Source organism: Hippocampus comes, unplaced genomic scaffold (genome assembly GCF_001891065.2).
Source record: "Hippocampus comes isolate QL1 unplaced genomic scaffold, H_comes_QL1_v1.1 scaffold91, whole genome shotgun sequence".
Classification (NCBI taxonomy): Eukaryota; Metazoa; Chordata; class Actinopteri; order Syngnathiformes; family Syngnathidae; genus Hippocampus; species Hippocampus comes.
In genome coordinates, this window is record NW_017805034.1 from 2,005,129 (window position 1) to 2,023,219 (window position 18,091).

An 18,091-nucleotide genomic window follows, 5' to 3' on the forward strand; every position below is an offset into this window, starting at 1 on the left:
GTGTGTGTATCTGTCCTGAGGGCTGGAGTCCAGATGCCCGGTTGTTATGATGACTTGGGCTGCTTCTTCATATCTAGAGCGAAACGGGCAAAGCAAGGGACAATGAGGGATGGGTTGAGGAAGTCAGTGTTCTCATGGTCTGCTACACATGCGCCCCCGCCCCGCTCAGAGCCACCGTCATTGAGCTTCATGCGTGTTATTGCGCGGCTTTCACCTCGGCGTCGGCGCGTGGGCAAGCCTCTCAGTTGTGCCGTCGCTTGATTTGAAGTTAAGAGCAGGTGAAACGGTCGACTTGAAAATGGGTGCGCTTTCAACACAGGTGCACTCTCTGTTCTGTTTGTTGCGTATTAGCCGGGGCTGGTTTGGCAGAACGCGCAGGGGAGAGTGGGAAGAAGATGTCACTTGCGAGAACATTTAACGGGTGGGAGTTGTGTTGATGTAGGTTTAAGTTAGTCTGCTCTCATGTGTCGCCAAATGTCTGCTCTGATTTCACACGCAGCCGCTCGGCATGCATTAACCAACGTGATCTCATGAGTCATTTTCGTAAATCTAACCCGAAAGAAGGACACCCAAAATTATGTTTATTCCAACCTAAGGTGGGGGTAAACACATACTTGTTTTTTTTAACTCCTTTTTAAAATGTGTGAGAGCCTATTCACACCTGTGGTTTTTGCTGTTCACATCGGGCCCAGGCTACTGTGATGTCAGTTTTAGGAAATTGCGCGACATTACAAGACAACGGTTACTGAAGCATCTCTTGGCAGCATTATTGTGCTCAGTATGACAGATGTCAAACGGGAGTTCAGAACAGATCATTTACAAAAACTGTGTGATATTTCCACTTTAATTTTAATGACAAGTGGACTACTTTCTAAATGTATTTGCGTTAGCATTAGCTTGCGCAGCTAATTCAGATCGGATGAAATGATTCCAACATGACCGGTGATTGAGAGATTAACTTTGGTAAAATTCAAATCATCATCCATCTCCTACTTTCTAAATGTTACTCGCGTTAGCATTAGCTTGCGCAGCTAATTCAGATCGGATGAAATGATTCCAACATGACCGGCGATTGAGAGATGAACTATTGTAAAATTCAAATCATCATCCGTCTCATCCGTCCTCCCCACCTTTTTACTTTCAATCTTGTTGTCCCCCATGGGTGTTTCAATCGAGTTGTGACTCAGACATTACAGTAGCATGACCTTTAAGTTGCAGGATGTGTAGCTCTGTGTGCTCTGGTCCCCCCCCCATGGAGACAACATGATGCTGACAAGCCAACAACAACAAAAAAAAAGAGTCAGGACAAAAAGGCAAAGGTTCCACTTGTCATGGAAACCCTCATCTTGTCTCCTTAGCAACAGTCACACCGTCTTGAACACATTCCATCGCACCTCCCCCCCCCCCCCCACCACACAGTCTTCCCCAGTGTGTGTCGAAACGTCTGCGAAATGTTTCCAGCCGCCGTCAATAGCACCCGGTGTGAATCTATAAGTTCCTGTGCCTCCAGTTGCTTATGTTTGCCACCGTCTGTAAACAGAATGAAATGGTGCAGCATAAATATTTAATGAGCGAATGGTGACTTATGCTAGCCCTGTTATTAGAAATACCTCCCCGCTGCCGTGACAGCCTTCAAACACCGGCAGTCGAAACGACTGAGCAACTGTGATGTCATTTCCAGTCCACAGCTGGTGGCAAAATGGCCGCCCTCTGACTTGCTTTTTTTGTTTAGCCCTTCGGAAGCGTTTTCAAGACTAGTTTCAGATTTTTAATAAGAGAACCCTGTTATAAAAGTCAAATTCAAATGAGTATATTTATATTTATTTGGAAATTGACATCCCGGTTCATTGAAAAACATTTGCGTCTATGTTTATCTGGTCTCAGGTGCAGATGTCGTTCACTCTCAGTCATATTGTAGCATATTTGAAGAACCCTTTTGTCTGATGTTTCCTCCTCTGCATTGCCCATTTGGCAGGTCCTGATGCTTTTAGACGGCAGTTCGGACGGTTTCCTCCGCCAGCGTCTGCCTGCGCTATCCTCCATGTCTCAGCAGGGCGGAGTAGCCACCGCCTACGTGTGCCAGGACTTCACCTGCTCACTGCCTGTCACCGAGCCCCAGGAGCTACGCCGGCTGCTACTGGACGGCAATGTGGAGATGCAACGCTAAATGAGCAGTTGAAAGTTTTGTTTTTTTAACTTGACTGAATGAGCTTTAAACACTTTTTAGCAAATCTGGCCAGCTTATCTTTTTTTTTTTTCAGCTTTCTATGACTAAATTCAATGTATCCAGTAAGCGGTCCTGATCCATTCATTCCCCCCCCCCCCTTCCTGGCCGCAACATTCGACTTGTATTTATATAGCTCGAATTATTGCACTTTCTTCATACCTTAAATATCTGCCGCGGTCTGAACCTCAACAGCCACATCGAGCTTATAAGCAACTCAAAAAGTCCCTGTAAAGAAGCACTCAGCCTTAGCGACATCTTATTGTAAATACGTAGCGCTTCTTGCCTTTTGTGACCGCTCAGAAGGAAGTCGCACCCTTTTTACGAGAGCTTAACCTCACGTTGAACCTGCTCTTTTGCATCTGAATGTGTTTTATTTAGCTTGGATGTCTCCCGAATCTGGCAGCAGTTGCCCCTCATTGGAAATGTGTGTTTGTGTTGAGGGGGTGGAGGGGGGGGGGCATTCATTGTTATGTGCATTTGACTTCATGTGTAATCACACATCAAAGTTGGCAAGCTGCATTCTTGCGAGACCCCCACGCTTCACCATCTGCTCCCTCCCTCACTCAATTGACTGCAATCTTGAACACATGTCAGCAGAGCGAGCTTGACAGTCGAGATTTATGAGACGATATGCGACATATTTATGTGCGAGAGTCTTTGGACCCGTTTTAACTTGGTGAATCAATAAATAGGGTGTGCTGCTTTGGGTGAAGTTGCAGTGACTAGTTTGTTTTCACTGTTTGTGTTGCAATGGCATCCATGGGGTGGGGGGGGGATCATGGTGGCACCTGTCTCGAAACGCAAATGTGACACCTCCCAACTTTATTTCAGCCTGAGAACTACCGATGTGAATGCTGTCTTCATTATTCTTCCAACGAGTGAATCTCTTTTTTGGTCGGGATGTTAACGATTGACTCAAGCCCCAATTCGATTCTCTTTCGATTTTTACAATCATATTTAAATGTCGCCATTTTTATTCCGCTCATTTAACCGTTCTGTGCACCCTGAAACCCGATAACAGAATAAGCTGTCCACTGTAGTAATGGCTGTCCCTGAAAAGGGTGAATGGCTGCTTTTGGCGAGGAAAAAAAACATTTTTTTTTCTAATCTTAATAAAACTGGTCGATTGCAGGAGGTGGGTTGTTCGAAAAGTCGATCTTCGGTCCAAAACGTTTGGGCCCCCCTGCGTTAGAGTATTTTATTTTGATATGACATTCATCTGACAGAGATCAGATTATTATTCTGTTTTTTTACTTTGTGTAAATCAATCTCAGATGGGAAAAGTCCAGCTGGAGGAAGTGTGACTGTGTCCCAGTTGTCTTGCCGTATCCCTCTTTTCGACTATTTATACTCCTTAACATAGAGCAATCCCCTCTCATTCTGTGGAATGCCAGCAGGCTGAATGAAGGTAATGTAAACTCTGTGTGACTTAGTGTTGGAGGGAGAACGGCCACGTGGGAATGTTCAGCGTATGGGTATATGTGTGTGTGTGTGTGTGTGTGTGTGTGTGTGTGTGTGTGTGTGTGTTTCTATGCGAGTGTATGAAAGCAGACAGATGGGCTGCTGATGGTGAGGCGAGGGAGTTTGGCTCCCAGGTTCCTGCTCTGGGCTCTGGAAGCGAAGGAGACAAACAAGATGTTTCATCCTGTCAAAGTAGGAAGCGCCGTATAACACTCGCCGCCTGAGGAAAGTTGCCACCTTCGCCATTGTGCGTTTCCCTCCTCGCTGAGGTTTTTTTTGTTTTGTTTTGTTTTTCCTCCTCTGTCTCACATCGTTTGTGTTTCGGTCATGGTGCAAATTCACCCTCCATTTTCAGATAATTTTTTTTTTTTTTTTTTGTGATCTGCTCATAATTTCTTGAAGGAATCTGTTAAGATTTTAGCCGTGCTGTTATAACACAGTCAGGTTATTTTACAGAACACCGCCATGACAGCAAGTTCCTCTATCCGCGATTTGGCAGCTACCTGAGAGAAAATCTGCTCCCCCCCGACCCCCCAAGTGACAGCGACACAAAACCAACAATGTCACAAAAACTATTTCTGCAACATGAATCATCACTCCAACTTAAGGTGAGTCCTCCCATTTTACCGGGTAGGGCATTTTGTATTATTATTTTTTTAATCCGTTTTTGTAACTGAAAATTTGTTTGTGCCTGCATCATAGTATGAGACAATTTGGAAATAAAAAAAAAAGTTTTATCTTATGCTGTGTGCGTGTGCCTGTTTCCAGATTTGGCTGCTGGGTCTCTTGCCTGTCTGTGTGATAATGAGGCCACGGGGGGGCTTACAACACTTGACAAGAAAGGAGAAGCGTTCAGTGAGTCTAAAAAGAATCCATTTCCTCTTACATGTTTGGAACATTTTATATTCACGTCCCCCCCAAAAAAAAAAAGATTGATTTCAAAAAGTTTCGAAAAGCACTTTGTGTGAAACTTTGTGAATTCCTATCAAATGGGAGTGTGAATGAAAATGAATCGGAAGAGTTATCAATTCCAAATTTTGAAAGAGATTGAAAAAAAATGTTGTGTTTGCCAATTTTCTTTGAGATTTTTCAGAATAAGGCACCATATGTTATGAGAGGGTGTTCAAAATGGAGCGAAATGTTCTCACATTAGCTAAATGGAGGAACTATCCATCCATGTTCTGCAATGCTTGTCCTCACTTCGGTTCATGAGTCAACTGGAGCCTCATCACAGTTGACTTTGGGGGATGCGCAGGCTCTGGACTGGGCCTCAACCAGTTGAATAGAAATAATTATATTGAGCGAAATAAAATATTCAAATTGTATGCATTAAATAGGAGGGGGGGGCGCTTTGAAAAAAGAAATGTCAACAAATGATAGAAATTGAAGTCTAAGCCCATTTCTGAGCCATCTCAGGGCCCTGTTTCCCCCCCTTTAGTGTTGACATCTTTGCCAGGTCTGGATAAACATGACAGACGTAGCAAGACAACAGAATTGGATCATGGCTCAAACTGTGTCGGCTACAAGAGCATCACAAAAGCAGTCATGAGCAACGGAGTGCATCCATCGAGATGCCGACGGCGACCAGTCGGCGTGAGGGCGGGCGGAGATGGAGTTATCGTCACTGTCTAGATAGGGAAACAAAACAAAAAAAAAAATGGGTTGGTGAAGCGCGCTTTTTCATTTTGGTTTCTTTGTTTTCCTACGAGTAAACATTGGTGTTGCCACAGTTTAATTAAGTTACATTATCCGAGCGCCGCGTTATCCTCACTTTACTGATCACTTGATTTGAACCCTTTCGTGCACCCTGGAAACCTGATAACATGATCATCTTTGCACTGCAGTAGCCGCCGTCCGTCCGTCCCTGAATGGGTTAAAGAACAGTTCATGGTATCTGGTTAGTTTTGCAGCTCAGTTCACATGACCTCGCGATACATCGGGCGGAGGTGGACAGGAGGCAGAGGAGTATTCATATGTATGATAAGAAGATGAGATGAAAATAAGGAGCAAAGGGCAGATGGAAGCAACAGCGGGGGGGCATCAGGCCAGTCATTTTCAAAGCTTGGGAAAATATGAGATGGGTTGCCATTGAAAACAGATTGATTTTTGTATTATGACTTTATGCGTAATTCCACTGCCTGAGAATATTAGCTTTGTTGCGCCGTGTGGAATGCTTACGCTTCCTTTTTGTCGTTGAGCTACTTGATCGTTCATCCTACTACTTCGCACCAGAAAGTAGCTCAGCAGACTTCGATCAGTGGTCGTGCTGTTTAGCGAGTACATTTTTTAAAAAAAAAAGTAAATATCGTTCCATAATGAAAGTTGAAAATATAAAATTCTAAATATTGGGAAAAAGTTTCAGATGACGTGGGTACTGTACACCCTTGCAAAAAACAAACCAATGGAATAGCGTATTGTGTTTGACAGATTCATTCCGAAACCTTTTTTTTTAAACACACTTTATGATCCTACGGCTTTTATCATGAACATTATTCGAGTATAGGTGTAAATAATGAAGTGTCTAATGAGTGTATGGATCATAGTTTGCTCATGACACTGTGAGCCCCGTGTAAAATAGCGCAATTGATCGGAGGCTTTATTGACCTCATACCTTCCTCATTATATCGAACAAGCCCATGAATCACAAAATGTCGCCAAAAAGGATTCCACTGGTAAAAATGATGTCGGAACAAAAATCTCACAACGATTCAGCATTGAACTCTTCCACCTCTCTCTTCTCCCCCGTTTCTAGATTTATCATGTGTTGCCAGGCCCCAGTTTGTGTTGCGGCATGTAAGGTAAGTAGAGCGATGGAGGGGGTGTGGGGGGGGGGGCGAGCAACGAGCAAACTAGTTCATCATGATAGCCGAGTTAGGCGAAAGCACCCGAGAAAAAGGTATGCTCATTAAATCCCTTCTGAACACCCTCACCGTTTTCTCCACTTTCTTCTCCAGTTGCAGGTCTGAATTCTCAAATTCGAATTTAAGATTAGGAAATTAGAATATAAATTATTCAAACCTTTCTAAAATAATGCGTTTCACTTTTTGAACTCCTGAAATTAATTCAGATTTATTCCGCTGCACTTGCATCGCCGATTTCTTTAATTTACGGGCGCTACCAAATAGCCCGTATTCAATATCACTGTGCTTTCATTCAGTCAATATTTGAAGAAAATATATTCATAATACCAAACATTACAATCTGATGAAATGTTTTAACGGTGCCCTTGCAATCAAATAAAAAATTGTTATCCCGTCAAATGATCCTCTTGCATCACACTCAAATCTGACCCATGTCTGGTCTCAATCTGCGGCTTTCTTTTTCACTCTGCTTTTTTTCTGCTGACCTGAAGCAAATCTGAACTAGGCTTAAACTGGACTGAAAATAAAATACAAATAAGAAAATTCCCCAATATTACCCAATTATGTAACATGGTCTATATTCACCCTTTCATGCCCCCCTGTAACCTGATAACACGATAAGCTGTCCACTGTAGTAACCGCTGTCCCTCAAAGGGTCAACCTCGACGAAAGCCCCACTAGGTCACATCTGCAAACTTCTTCGCGGTATCCCGGCCCCGAGGAACACCGATTGATAAACTGGAAGTGGAATTCCTTTTTGATGAGACATCTAAAACTCTCTAAACAGTTGCGTGACCACAGAGAACATGGATAAAAGCTGTGGATCATTTTTCTTCTGGATGTTTTGCAGCAGGAGAAGGGAACACTTTACGTGGCTTCTCGCTATTGTGTTCATAATTAGGATGAAGGCCAGTCAGATTGGAAGGACACACAAACACGAACGAAGCTCTCAATTTACCGGTCGATCTACGTTCCAACTCTCATCTATCGTCATGAGCTATGGGTCGTGATCGAAAGTACGAGATCCCGGATACAAGCGGCCGAAAGTCTGGGCTTCCCTGCTAAAGCTGCTGCCCCTGCGATCCGACCCCGGATAAGCGGTAGGAAAATGGATGGATGAATGATTCAGCCATGCACACGGGTCAAGAGTTTGACAAAATTGAGCAGGGTCTCCTCATATCGCCAAAATATTTCTAACTCCTCCCACTTTGCTCCTCTGTCAATATGAGCTGATAAGATGAGCTGCTACATGCGGGAGAATATTTATTTTCGGAAACACGGCCACCGCCACGTGACATCACGGATGCGTTCCGTTCACATTAGGAGTCGCATTCATTTTTTGAGTTCATAAAAATATCAGTTTTAACCCAAAAAAATTCTTAACTGGTCATCATACACATACAGCACATTTGACAATAAAGTTGTATCCAATCCAATCCAATCCAATGCTCTGCGTTGTGGTTTTAGGCTTTGATGAGGTATGGAGGTCGAGTGGATGCCGTTGTTGAAGCCAAAAGGTAAGCAGAGCTGCACTGTGTGTCTTTGAATGTGCAGATTCGATTTAGCGCATCACCTTTGCCTCTGGTAAGCAATACATACTTGATTACGCGACAGTAGGGCGCATATTTGAGGATCTGCACGGTATGCGACGAGTGTAAATTTGGCGGTTTGGTGTCTGCGTAGTTTTGCAGTCAAGCAGGTCATGATAAGCTTAGTGCGCGCTTGCTCGGGAAATTCGAATGAATGCTGCAAGTCTGGCATGTTCAAAGACACTGTTTATAGTCTGGGCTACATGTGCAGCCACTGTTAGCTCCGCCCTTACTTGCCATGGTAACAAAATCCATACTTGCCTTGATGTGGGGCAGTACGAGGGCTGACTCACAGAAACAGGGCTGCCCTTTGAAACGCCAAGCAAGACAGCAAGAATGTGTAATGTGGATTCAAAGTTTTGAGCCTTCTTTTTTTTTTTTTTTTAACTGAGAAAGCAAATCATACGGTTGCTAAGCCTTTGTTGCTCGATGCATTCAGGTGCGGTCTACATGATGTCACGCATAATGACTTTCGAGAGATCCTGTATGTCTCCCAAACAATCCAGACACATTCTGAAATATCCGGGCTCTGAGGCTAGCAGTTCCGAGGCGACAATTTTCATCCAGATCTTTGAAAAGACTAATATTTTTTTTCCCTCCGCTTCCACAAATAATAAAAAGGCTCCTTGCTGAACAGAGGATGGCCATTCAGTCTTCAAGAAGGCTTTCCTTCCATTCCAGCTCAGACAGTTGCGGCAGTTTATGATTCAAAATTAGGCAGCCTCATTGATTAGAAACTGCCGTGAAGCTGACCGGACAGGAATGTCAACTGGACACAGATCAGAGGGAAGACATCAGTGGAACAGATGCTGATATTTTAAGGGGGAGAACATTTCCATAACCTACTCAAGAAAAAAATTAAATAAATCATTCCTATATTTACGTGATCTGCGCTCACTATTTTTCCGTCAAATGGAAATATTGATCGACCACTCGGTGTGGTCCGAAAGAGTGATGCATGGGAGATTCCTGGTGTTATATTCAATCTTCACTTTGTACAATCAAGTGCAGCTCTATTGCGCTGGTGTATGTGTGTGTGTGTGTGTGTGCGTGTGTGTAGACATCATAGGGAGATGACCAGATTGCTCGTCGGGCGCAATTGGCAGGTAGCAGCTGTACATCACTTTTGAGGTCAGAGGTCAGGAGTACAGACAGACGTGCGCACGCACACACACACTCTCACAACGCACGAATCGACTTATTACCACTGCCCCAGTTTTGAATTGAAGTCTTGAACAAAACTGACAGTTGACATTGACGGAAAGGAGCGACAAAAGTTTGCTCAGAATTTACATGACCGCTCAAAAAAATGTTCCCTTTCCATTTCCCCCCGTTGCTCTAGATGTCGTCTTCTGGTGACAGTTGACATTGACGGAAAGGAGCGACAAAAGTTTGCTGAGAATTTACATGACCGCTCAAAAAAATGTTCTCCCTTTTCATTTCCCCCCGTTGCTCTAGATGTCGTCTTCTGGTTGCATCTTGGATGTTTAGGACAGCACAGGCGACAGAGCCGGGCCACATTCAGCCTCGCTTCCCCTCCTGAAGGAGCCTCTCAACCCGAGTTGGATACCGGATTGGAGCACAGCAAAACCCAAGGAGTTGGAAGGTCGCTTCAATTAAAGTGTTTGTTCTTGTTCGGGTCACGGGACCGGTCGCCAGCCAATCGCAGGGCACACGTAGACAAGCAGTGATTCAAACTTACAGTTTGGGCTATTTTCCCTACAAGGGATAATTGTGTTTGTTCATCACTTCAGGATGATTGGCTGGGGAAATAAAATGTAAAAAAAAAAAAAAAAAACCACAGGAAAGTTAGTGATTAATTTTGATTTAAAAAAAAAAATCCGTGAGTTGTTAAAAAGCCAAATAATTTGATTTCAGAAACGTAAACAGTACTTCAATAATATTATGTTTTTGAGTTGGTTTACTTTTGGTGGAGGAAAAAAAAAACAAAATGAGGTCTTGCGCTTCATGTTGGTCACTTGCACAGCAATTTAGTGCCAACCTTGAATTGTATTTTTTCTGCAATAAAGGCCTGGGAAGAAAAAAACAATAGTGGTTAATGTGGTTTTTTTTTTTTGGTTTTTTTGCTTTAAACACTTTGTTGTAGGCATAAGCAGAGTGGATGTTTCATACATGTATTGGAAAATGCATTCTTAAAAATGCAATACATTAAGAGCACTTATTTTGAATGTATGCATGTATTTTGTGTATATTTTAATGAGCAGATAAACAAATTGTGGCCACCTCCATCATTGAAGTTGCCCATACCTGGTGCAGACCATTAGGATGCCCCCGCTGGCCAGGTATGGGTACTGCACTTAGAAGTGTGCACTCCCTGCAAAAGGTCAAGGGTCAAAAGTAAAATGGCCGCCACAAGTTAGTCACATGTGAGGACTCGGTGGAAGCAATGGAGAGTGCATGAAAGTCGGCCTCTCGGCGAGCGACGGCTTTTCGCTGCGTTATTTGGACATTTGTTGGATTGTTTTGAACCTGGAGACGTCAAAGGAGAGTTTGGATATCAACTTATCAAGCGGGCAAAAATGGACAAACAATTGGACAAACAATTGGTGAGTCAAGGCATTGAAGGCCTGCTGAGGCCTATGCCCGCTTTTGACTTTTTCCTCATTGAAACTAGATTTTGTTTTTTCTTTTTGCTTTAAGCTTACCCAAGCATGCTTTTATGAATCTTGCTTTTGTGTGCATCCGAGTTGGAGGCATAAAATTTGTCCAACTTGGTTTAATGTGCTAGATTGTTCAGTTAAATTGGTAGAGGTACATGATTTCAGTGCATCCACATCACTTTTGCTCTTTGGTCTTATTTGTGTTTGTTTTTTGACTTTGACCAAAGTTAGTACAAGTCACATTATACTTGTAGTGAAGTCTATTGAAAAAACAAACAATTCACACTCAACTGAAAGGACCAATGAAATACTTGCGTTGATGTACAAGTAACAAAATGATTTTAAAATAGAAGTGCTTGTAAAGAAAAAGAAAACCTTTGACAGTGTTTTTGTACATGTCCAAAAGTAATTCTTAAGGCTTAAATTGCTACACTTTTTTTCTTTGCTATTTTCTCATTTGAAAGCACAGTGTCATCTGCATGCCCCCCCCCCCAGCCCCACCCCCACTTAGAGAAGTGCTCTTGAACACTTGAAACTATTGCTCCACATAGAAAGACGACTGAGTCTGCATCCAGATTCCTGGACTTGAAAATTGTCAAACTTTTTTTTTTAATCTTTGTTTCTCTCTGGCCATTACTGTTGTTGACCTACCATTGACCTACCATTGCACACTCCCACGCACATAATCGCACACTGTATGAGAAACACAAAGTGCAATGCATTATTTTCTTGTTTGGACGACACATCCGACGGCTTAAATGCAGTCAATGTCGTTTGTATTTTTTTTTTTTCGCGACGGCTTAAATGCAGTCAATGTCATTTGTATTTTTTTTTTCCCCAGTTAGTAAATTTTTCTTTTGCATCTGTTGTGCACCTCTCCTGTATGAGGGTGGGCATCAAGGAGCTTTTTTTTTAATTTTATTTATTTTTTCATGTTCGCTTCCCGCATTTAAAAAATATCCTTTTGGAATCTGGATAAAGAAAATACACAAATAATAAAGAATGACTTCACTGACAACAAGCACTGGTCATGCACTGGTTCAAATCACACCGTTTTAGGGGGAGGTTCTGTCTCATGCAAATGCAGAATACAGCGTCCGTTACCATGATGACGGGATGGCGCTCGAGCATGCGATTAGTCAACGCGTTCCGTTTTGCCAGTTAACTAAAGAGGTCACAATACTTTGCGACTTCTGACTCCCCATGCAGACTGCGAATGAACTATGTGCGCTCAGAGCCATAACTAGCTCATGTGGGTGAGCAAGCACACCAGAGACCCGACCATTTTTAGTTTTTGAGGCCCACCTTGCGTACTCCGACGTATATCATTGAAGAATTTCTCTCCGAATCAATACCCTGTCAATCAAACCTCACCTGAGCTACAGCTGCTGTATATTTAGCTTTTCCCAAATTTTTCCCGCGTTGCCTTTTTTTTGCAAACTTTTGATCGACTTGGCACCGTCTTCTTCATCTTCCTCGCTGCAGCGGAGTTATTGTGAACTGTGATGTGAATGCTTGGGCCTTTATTTTCACTGAAACTGTAAGCGGAATTTTCTGAGCAGGCAGAGATAATATAATCGATAAGGTAATTACTGCATTTGGACAAACCTCTTCCTGTAGGGGAGGGACTAATGAGCATTCAATATCGCGGATGGATTGAAATCACACATACAGTACCGGTGTGTGCTATGACGCCGGATCATGAGTCATGATCAAGTATCAGGTACATCTAGTAGGCATGAGTTTGTTTCATAAAATTGGCAAGTACTTGACGCGGAACACAATGTTCTTTGCCCCGAGGGTCAGCGAGGATGAAAGATGCTCAATATGACTGACATGAATCGGGTTTTCTGTTGGTGTGCCGGGCAACCCCACCAGAGACCTGGTCACGAAAGAAGAATCTTCCAGAAGCATGACAAATTCTCCTCTGATAATCGCAGTTCAGTTTTACACGATAAGAATGAAATCGAGACAAAATGTGATCAAAACGAAAGTTCGGTCTGCTTATCATTAACCCTTTCGAGGACAAAAATCCGTAAATACAGTGGGTGGAATTTTCTAATGCTGAATCAGGAGTATGTGGGGTTGGTGGTTCAGTATACAGCAGTCCCTCCATCATCACTAATTTGGTGCTGCTTCTGCTCCTATCAGAAACGCCAAGGAGCAGCAGCTGCCGTGCGCATTGATAAAAGTCTCCTGGCGACCTCCAAGTGACAAGTCTTCCCCTCCCAACTCCCTCCGAATCCACTGACAGGTAAGTTCTTCATAATGGCCAGCTGAGGAAGGTACAAACTTTTTGTTTGAAGTTTAAAAAAAAAAAAAAAAAAAAAAACACTCATGAGCCTCATTTAAAAAAAAATAATCATAAAAATGAAATTGCCACACCTTCAATGTTGTGTAACCGCTGCTCTGCTCCATTGCATGAATAATAGATGGTTAATTGTTGCTGCGTTTTTATTAATGAATGTTATTACCGGCGCAATTCACCCCCGAAACATGCCTTTTATTGTTTGTTGCCCGAGCTAATCAGAAAAGGCGCGCGCCCCTTTGCTGCCAAGTAGGTAGAAGCAATGTTGGATCAATACTCTGTTAAGACATGGCACAATTAACTAATCAGTCTGAACGGGCGCTATTGACAACCACGGTAAAGAGTCCAATTCTTACTCTCGACCTCTTGTGGTCTTTCTACTGTGCTTTCTTGCTTGTGGAGTTTATTTATTTATTTATTTATTTTTAAAGATCAAATGTGAGAACGTGAGTATGCAAAATAATGTCTTGGGTGATTAATAACTACGACTGCACACTGAAGCACTCCAGTTGCTGCTGATGTTATGAAAAAAGGACATGCGTCATTCCCATTGATCTGCTCATTCTTTCAAATCAATAATAATAACCTTTGATGAAAAATAAAGAGGGTTGAAACTGTATGTGTAGCCGTGACCCAATCATGTACAATATTGCCAATTCATGTTTGATCATGCAACAGGGGACAAAAATCAATGCGTGAGACACAGCAACTTAACCGAACATCATTTCTACCTCGGGCAAGTTATTTTTATTTTATTTTTTCTTCATTTTCGTAATAGCTGCAAAGGCGATTTGAGGAAACATCTTCCTCTAGTGGCCACCGGCATACATACCATAGCCCGCTGATGTGAAACGACACTGCTCAGATTTGAATTGAGTTCTGCATCGTCTACTATTGCCGAAGGCGGGCAATTTCTGTTTTTGCATGAGCTGTCTAAAAATATATATATTGTCATCGGAATAGCAAAATGACCACAGGCATGAGGCATAATTATTCTAAAGAAAGATGTTGTCATTGTGTTCAGATTATGCAAGTCTACCTGGCCCAAGCAGCAAATAACATTGGGTGCAAATGCAAAGAAATTGAGATGCAACTCCGAGTTTGTGTTGTCAAGGTAAAAAAACAGCACCCTAGAAAAATAAAGGAAGTAGTAAACTAAGACAATATTATGCAATGAAAAATATCAATAACGTGTCGGGTTGTTTTGGTGTCATTTGAAGTTCAGCACACCAGAAAAAATAATTGTGAACAGGATTTGGTCAAAATCATCTGTATCCAGATCCAGTTTTTGAGGTGACTGAATATCTACTTGAAAAATGTATTTGGACCCATGCAACCACTTGATGAAATAAAATGGAGTACTGTACATTCAACAAAAACTTTTTTTTCCAGTGTACTACAGGCTTGTGGGGATAAAAATGAACCGATCGTTTATCAAGCAAAATGAATTGGACTCTGAGAATCATATTGCGTTCTTAGACTTAATAGCTGTAGAAAATGAGTCAGATTTAAATGTCTTTGTGAGGAAGGATCTTGTTAGTCTACATCTATGTCTCAGAATCAATAGGTCAAAAAATATACATAAATGAACGTCAAGGACCACGATTTTATCATTCAGTTAATCGCTGTACCAACAAATAAAAGTCCCATTGCACCATGTGGCGGCAACTCTTACTTTCTCCAAATCCCTCGTAATAAAGTTCTCCACCAATCGCAGTGCGCCTCCGAGAAAATGCCACCATTCTCTCGCTCCTCATTGGCTGACAGTTGACATAGGCTTCCAGCTGTTTAGTTCCGTTCTCCTCCGCTTCGCATTTGACACGACAGCTTCCTCGACCAATCAAAATCCAGCTTTGGACTCGGCTGCGCTCTGATTGGCCGAAAGGAGGCGCTTGGGTTGATCTTGAGAAGTTCGGACTCTCCCCCCCGCTCCTTCCCTCTCTCCATCCAGCTGTGTGAGCTTTCCTGATGGACGGAACCGAGAGAACACAGTTCTGGAGGAGACAAGGGTGAGAGCGGCAGTGTCCGGTCGGCGACGAAGACGAAAGATGCTCTGTCGCGTTTGAAGAAGAAAAAAAAAACAAAACAAAACAAAAATGAACGCCGGATTTTATGCGTGAGGCTCGGCTGGACGCACGGCAACACTCTTGATGGATTTTTTTAAAACTGTGCTGCGGAATATGCGCTTCACAAGAACGCCCGTGGATTCAATGAAAAGTGTTGGAGCGTGTTTTATTTAGAAAAGGAAAGCCCGCGGAAACGGTTTCAGCCTTTTTCGGAGGGGATTCGGCTGAAGCAAAGCATTCAAAAGAAGTTGTTCGAAGACAAAGAAAAGGCTTCGCGTTGCAGAAACGGACCCAAAACCTGTTCAAAGTATTTATTGGTGGATGGTTATACAGTGTTACTGTGATCCCCGTGCGGAGAGCTTTGAGCACCGGGGCTCCGCTCAGGGGCCTCTCTGCGCACCGCACTGAGGCTGCAGAGACGGACCAAGTGCGCCCAGATATCCACTTGGGAACTCTGCGATCCTCCAAACCCGACAGCACATCGATTTTCTGAAACCCTCCTCGGCAAGAAAAGGTTCTTTCTGCAAGCTGGTGTGGACTTTGCAGCCACCAAACTGATCATGCGATGACTGAACGCGCATTGGAGGCATCAAGCGAGTCCAAATCAGGTGATTATTAGTATTATTTTTTTTTAAACCAATTTACATCAAGATGCGCCTGAAGACAGCACTGGAATGATGGCGTCTATTTTAGTTAGGTCGTTAAAACCGACAAATATCGATGTTTGTTTGTCACATTTTCAACTATATTAGGACAATATTTGTAATCTGCCCTGCCTTTTGTATTGATTTCAATTCGGAGGCTGTCGGTTTTCCCATGTCGAGTCTGTCTACACTCACACTTGTGGTCGCTCATCCGCACAGGGGGGGAATGATGGCAGAGGATGGGGGGAATCTCTCCGGGACCCCTGACTCCAGGGGCTCGGAGGGCCGCTCATCTCTGCCGAGGACTTTCATCCGGCTCAACGACTTATCCGGGGACGTGGCCGGAGGAGGTGAGGAACGGACCGAGGTGATGGTGGAACCGGCCTCCCCGGCTCCTGATGGGACTTCTTCCGCCGGGGATGAAGAGTCAGCCTGCGGCGAGGAAAGTCTACCTTACCCCACCCTGGCCCCGGTGGTCTTCTTCTACATGAAACAGAGCACCCGTCCTCGGAGCTGGTGTCTCAAGATGGTCTGTAACCCATATCCTTTCAAAAACAATAAAAATCAGTTTCTGGTCACCTTACAGGTAAGATACCTGTTTGTACTTGATGCGGCTTTTTTTGAGTTGAGCCCTGAAGGCATGAGGAGGTGTGCTGTGTGAAAGACTGAGCAATGGGTAATCAAACGCAGAGGGCTTTCGCTGGGGGGCAAATAATGCATTTCAGGATGTTCCTCCGCATATGTGCAAGTGCTTTTGTGAGGCTGGATTGGAGGCAGCCACTGTTGGCTGGAGCGATGCCTCGCCTGATGCGTCTCGGCCCCAGAGGTCTCACTCTGTCTTTTATTATTATTGCTTCCATGTTTTTTTTTTTTTTTTGTTTTTGTTTTGTTTTCTTGGCGTTATGGTCATTTCATTGAGATTCATTCCTTCATTTCCAACCAGTTATCGGTTGCGCCACCAAAATCGAACCCCATCCTTCCTTCCTTCCTTCCGTTTTTCTTGTTGATTCTCCGATTTAATTGCAATGCTACATCAGCTCAGATTCTGCACGTTTTGCTCCCAGGAGTGCTTGTGACTATATAGCTTGTATTGTTTTAGTAGTTGTTTTTTTTTTTTTTTTTTTTTTTTTACAGCCTAAGGTAGTCCTCTCATAAATCCCCCTGCCGTCGTTGCCATCGACTGCCTCATTCTTGTCGCGCTGTATGCCGCTGATTGCATAAACTGCCGCTCTGTAATTTGTCTTTCATGCTTCGTCAACAGTTGCACACTTGTGCTATTCGTTTCACACATCAAAGCAGCCGAAACGATGACCTCGTGGTGTAATATTGCACCCTCTGTACATTTGAAATGATTATTTATTTATTTATTTATTTATTTTAAACTTCAATCTTCAGTTGCCCGCAATCTTTGGTCTCGGCCCAGCTCTTTTCCATAGTTGCAAATGTCAAATCTGCAAAGGTCCTTCAAGTATTTAAAAAAAAAAAAAAATCAGGCTTGATTAGTCTTTTTTTTTTTTCCTCCCCAATAAATGTGCTTATCCCTTGACAGATTCGTTGCCGGGGATCTTTATTGCCTCTTGCACATTCTCCTTCTGCTTGCACGTGTTTGTTTCGTTTTATTAAAAATAAACCCTGCTGGCACCAGTACAAAACATTCAAATGCAGCTTTGCAATACAAAGACTCCTTGAAAGTATGTGATGGTAGGCTTGATACATTTTTAACAGTGTTGAATTTTCCTTCGTACTTGTGCATGCGTGCGTTCGTTGTTCGTCTCCGTGCTTGCCCTTTTGTGTGTATCAGTAGAGATTTAGGAAAAGGTCACTGGCTCCGCTGCTGAGATTGATCTGCATGCACTTGTGTGTACACTGACGCTTACCGAAGAAGCAGATGGATATTTTGCAATCATTTGAACCGTTTCTCTTGATCCGTGTCTTCCGCCTCCTCCTCCTGCTGCTGCTGCAACTGCATACTGCTTCGACTGATAGCTCGTAGCTCTCCTCCCCAATAAATGTGCTGATCCCTTGACAGATTCGTTGCCGGGGATCTTTATTGCCTCTTGCACATTCTCCTTCTGCTTGCACGTGTTTGTTTCGTTTTATTAAAAATAAACCCTGCTGGCACCAGTACAAAACATTCAAATGCAGCTTTGCAATACAAAGACTCCTTGAAAGTATGTGATGGTAGGCTTGATACATTTTTAACAGTGTTGAATTTTCCTTCGTACTTGTGCATGCGTGCGTTCGTTGTTCGTCTCCGTGCTTGCCCTTTTGTGTGTATCAGTAGAGATTTAGGAAAAGGTCACTGGCTCCGCTG

At 43.2% G+C, this 18,091-nt stretch overlaps 1 protein-coding gene and 2 long non-coding RNA genes across 4 annotated transcripts in view; all 3 read left to right on the forward strand.

The window, feature by feature from the left end:
* Positions 1–2,293, forward strand: part of spata20 (spermatogenesis associated 20) — a 19,375-nt gene extending 17,082 nt beyond the window's left edge. Inside the window, exon 16 of the mRNA XM_019863495.1 lies at positions 1,976–2,293. Coding sequence (XP_019719054.1) covers positions 1,976–2,167 — 192 coding nt within the window. The 3' untranslated portion in view covers positions 2,168–2,293. The remainder of the gene's footprint in view (positions 1–1,975) is intronic.
* Positions 2,294–4,217: 1,924 nt separating this feature from the next.
* On the forward strand, positions 4,218–7,514 carry LOC109512041 (uncharacterized). Its single transcript, XR_002167448.1, has 4 exons — positions 4,218–4,296; positions 4,457–4,543; positions 6,441–6,486; positions 7,204–7,514. It is a non-coding gene; the product is annotated as an uncharacterized LOC109512041 (long non-coding RNA).
* Positions 7,515–7,612: 98 nt separating this feature from the next.
* On the forward strand, positions 7,613–16,450 carry LOC109511990 (uncharacterized). 2 transcript variants are annotated; one of them, XR_002167437.1, is made up of 6 exons: positions 7,613–7,649; positions 9,597–9,744; positions 10,364–10,705; positions 12,911–13,013; positions 14,895–15,741; positions 15,997–16,450. It is a non-coding gene; the product is annotated as an uncharacterized LOC109511990 (long non-coding RNA). The 2 variants fall into 2 exon arrangements; XR_002167436.1 differs by having other exon boundaries at positions 15,019–15,741; positions 15,997–16,449.
* The last annotated feature ends 1,641 nt before the right edge of the window (positions 16,451–18,091 follow it).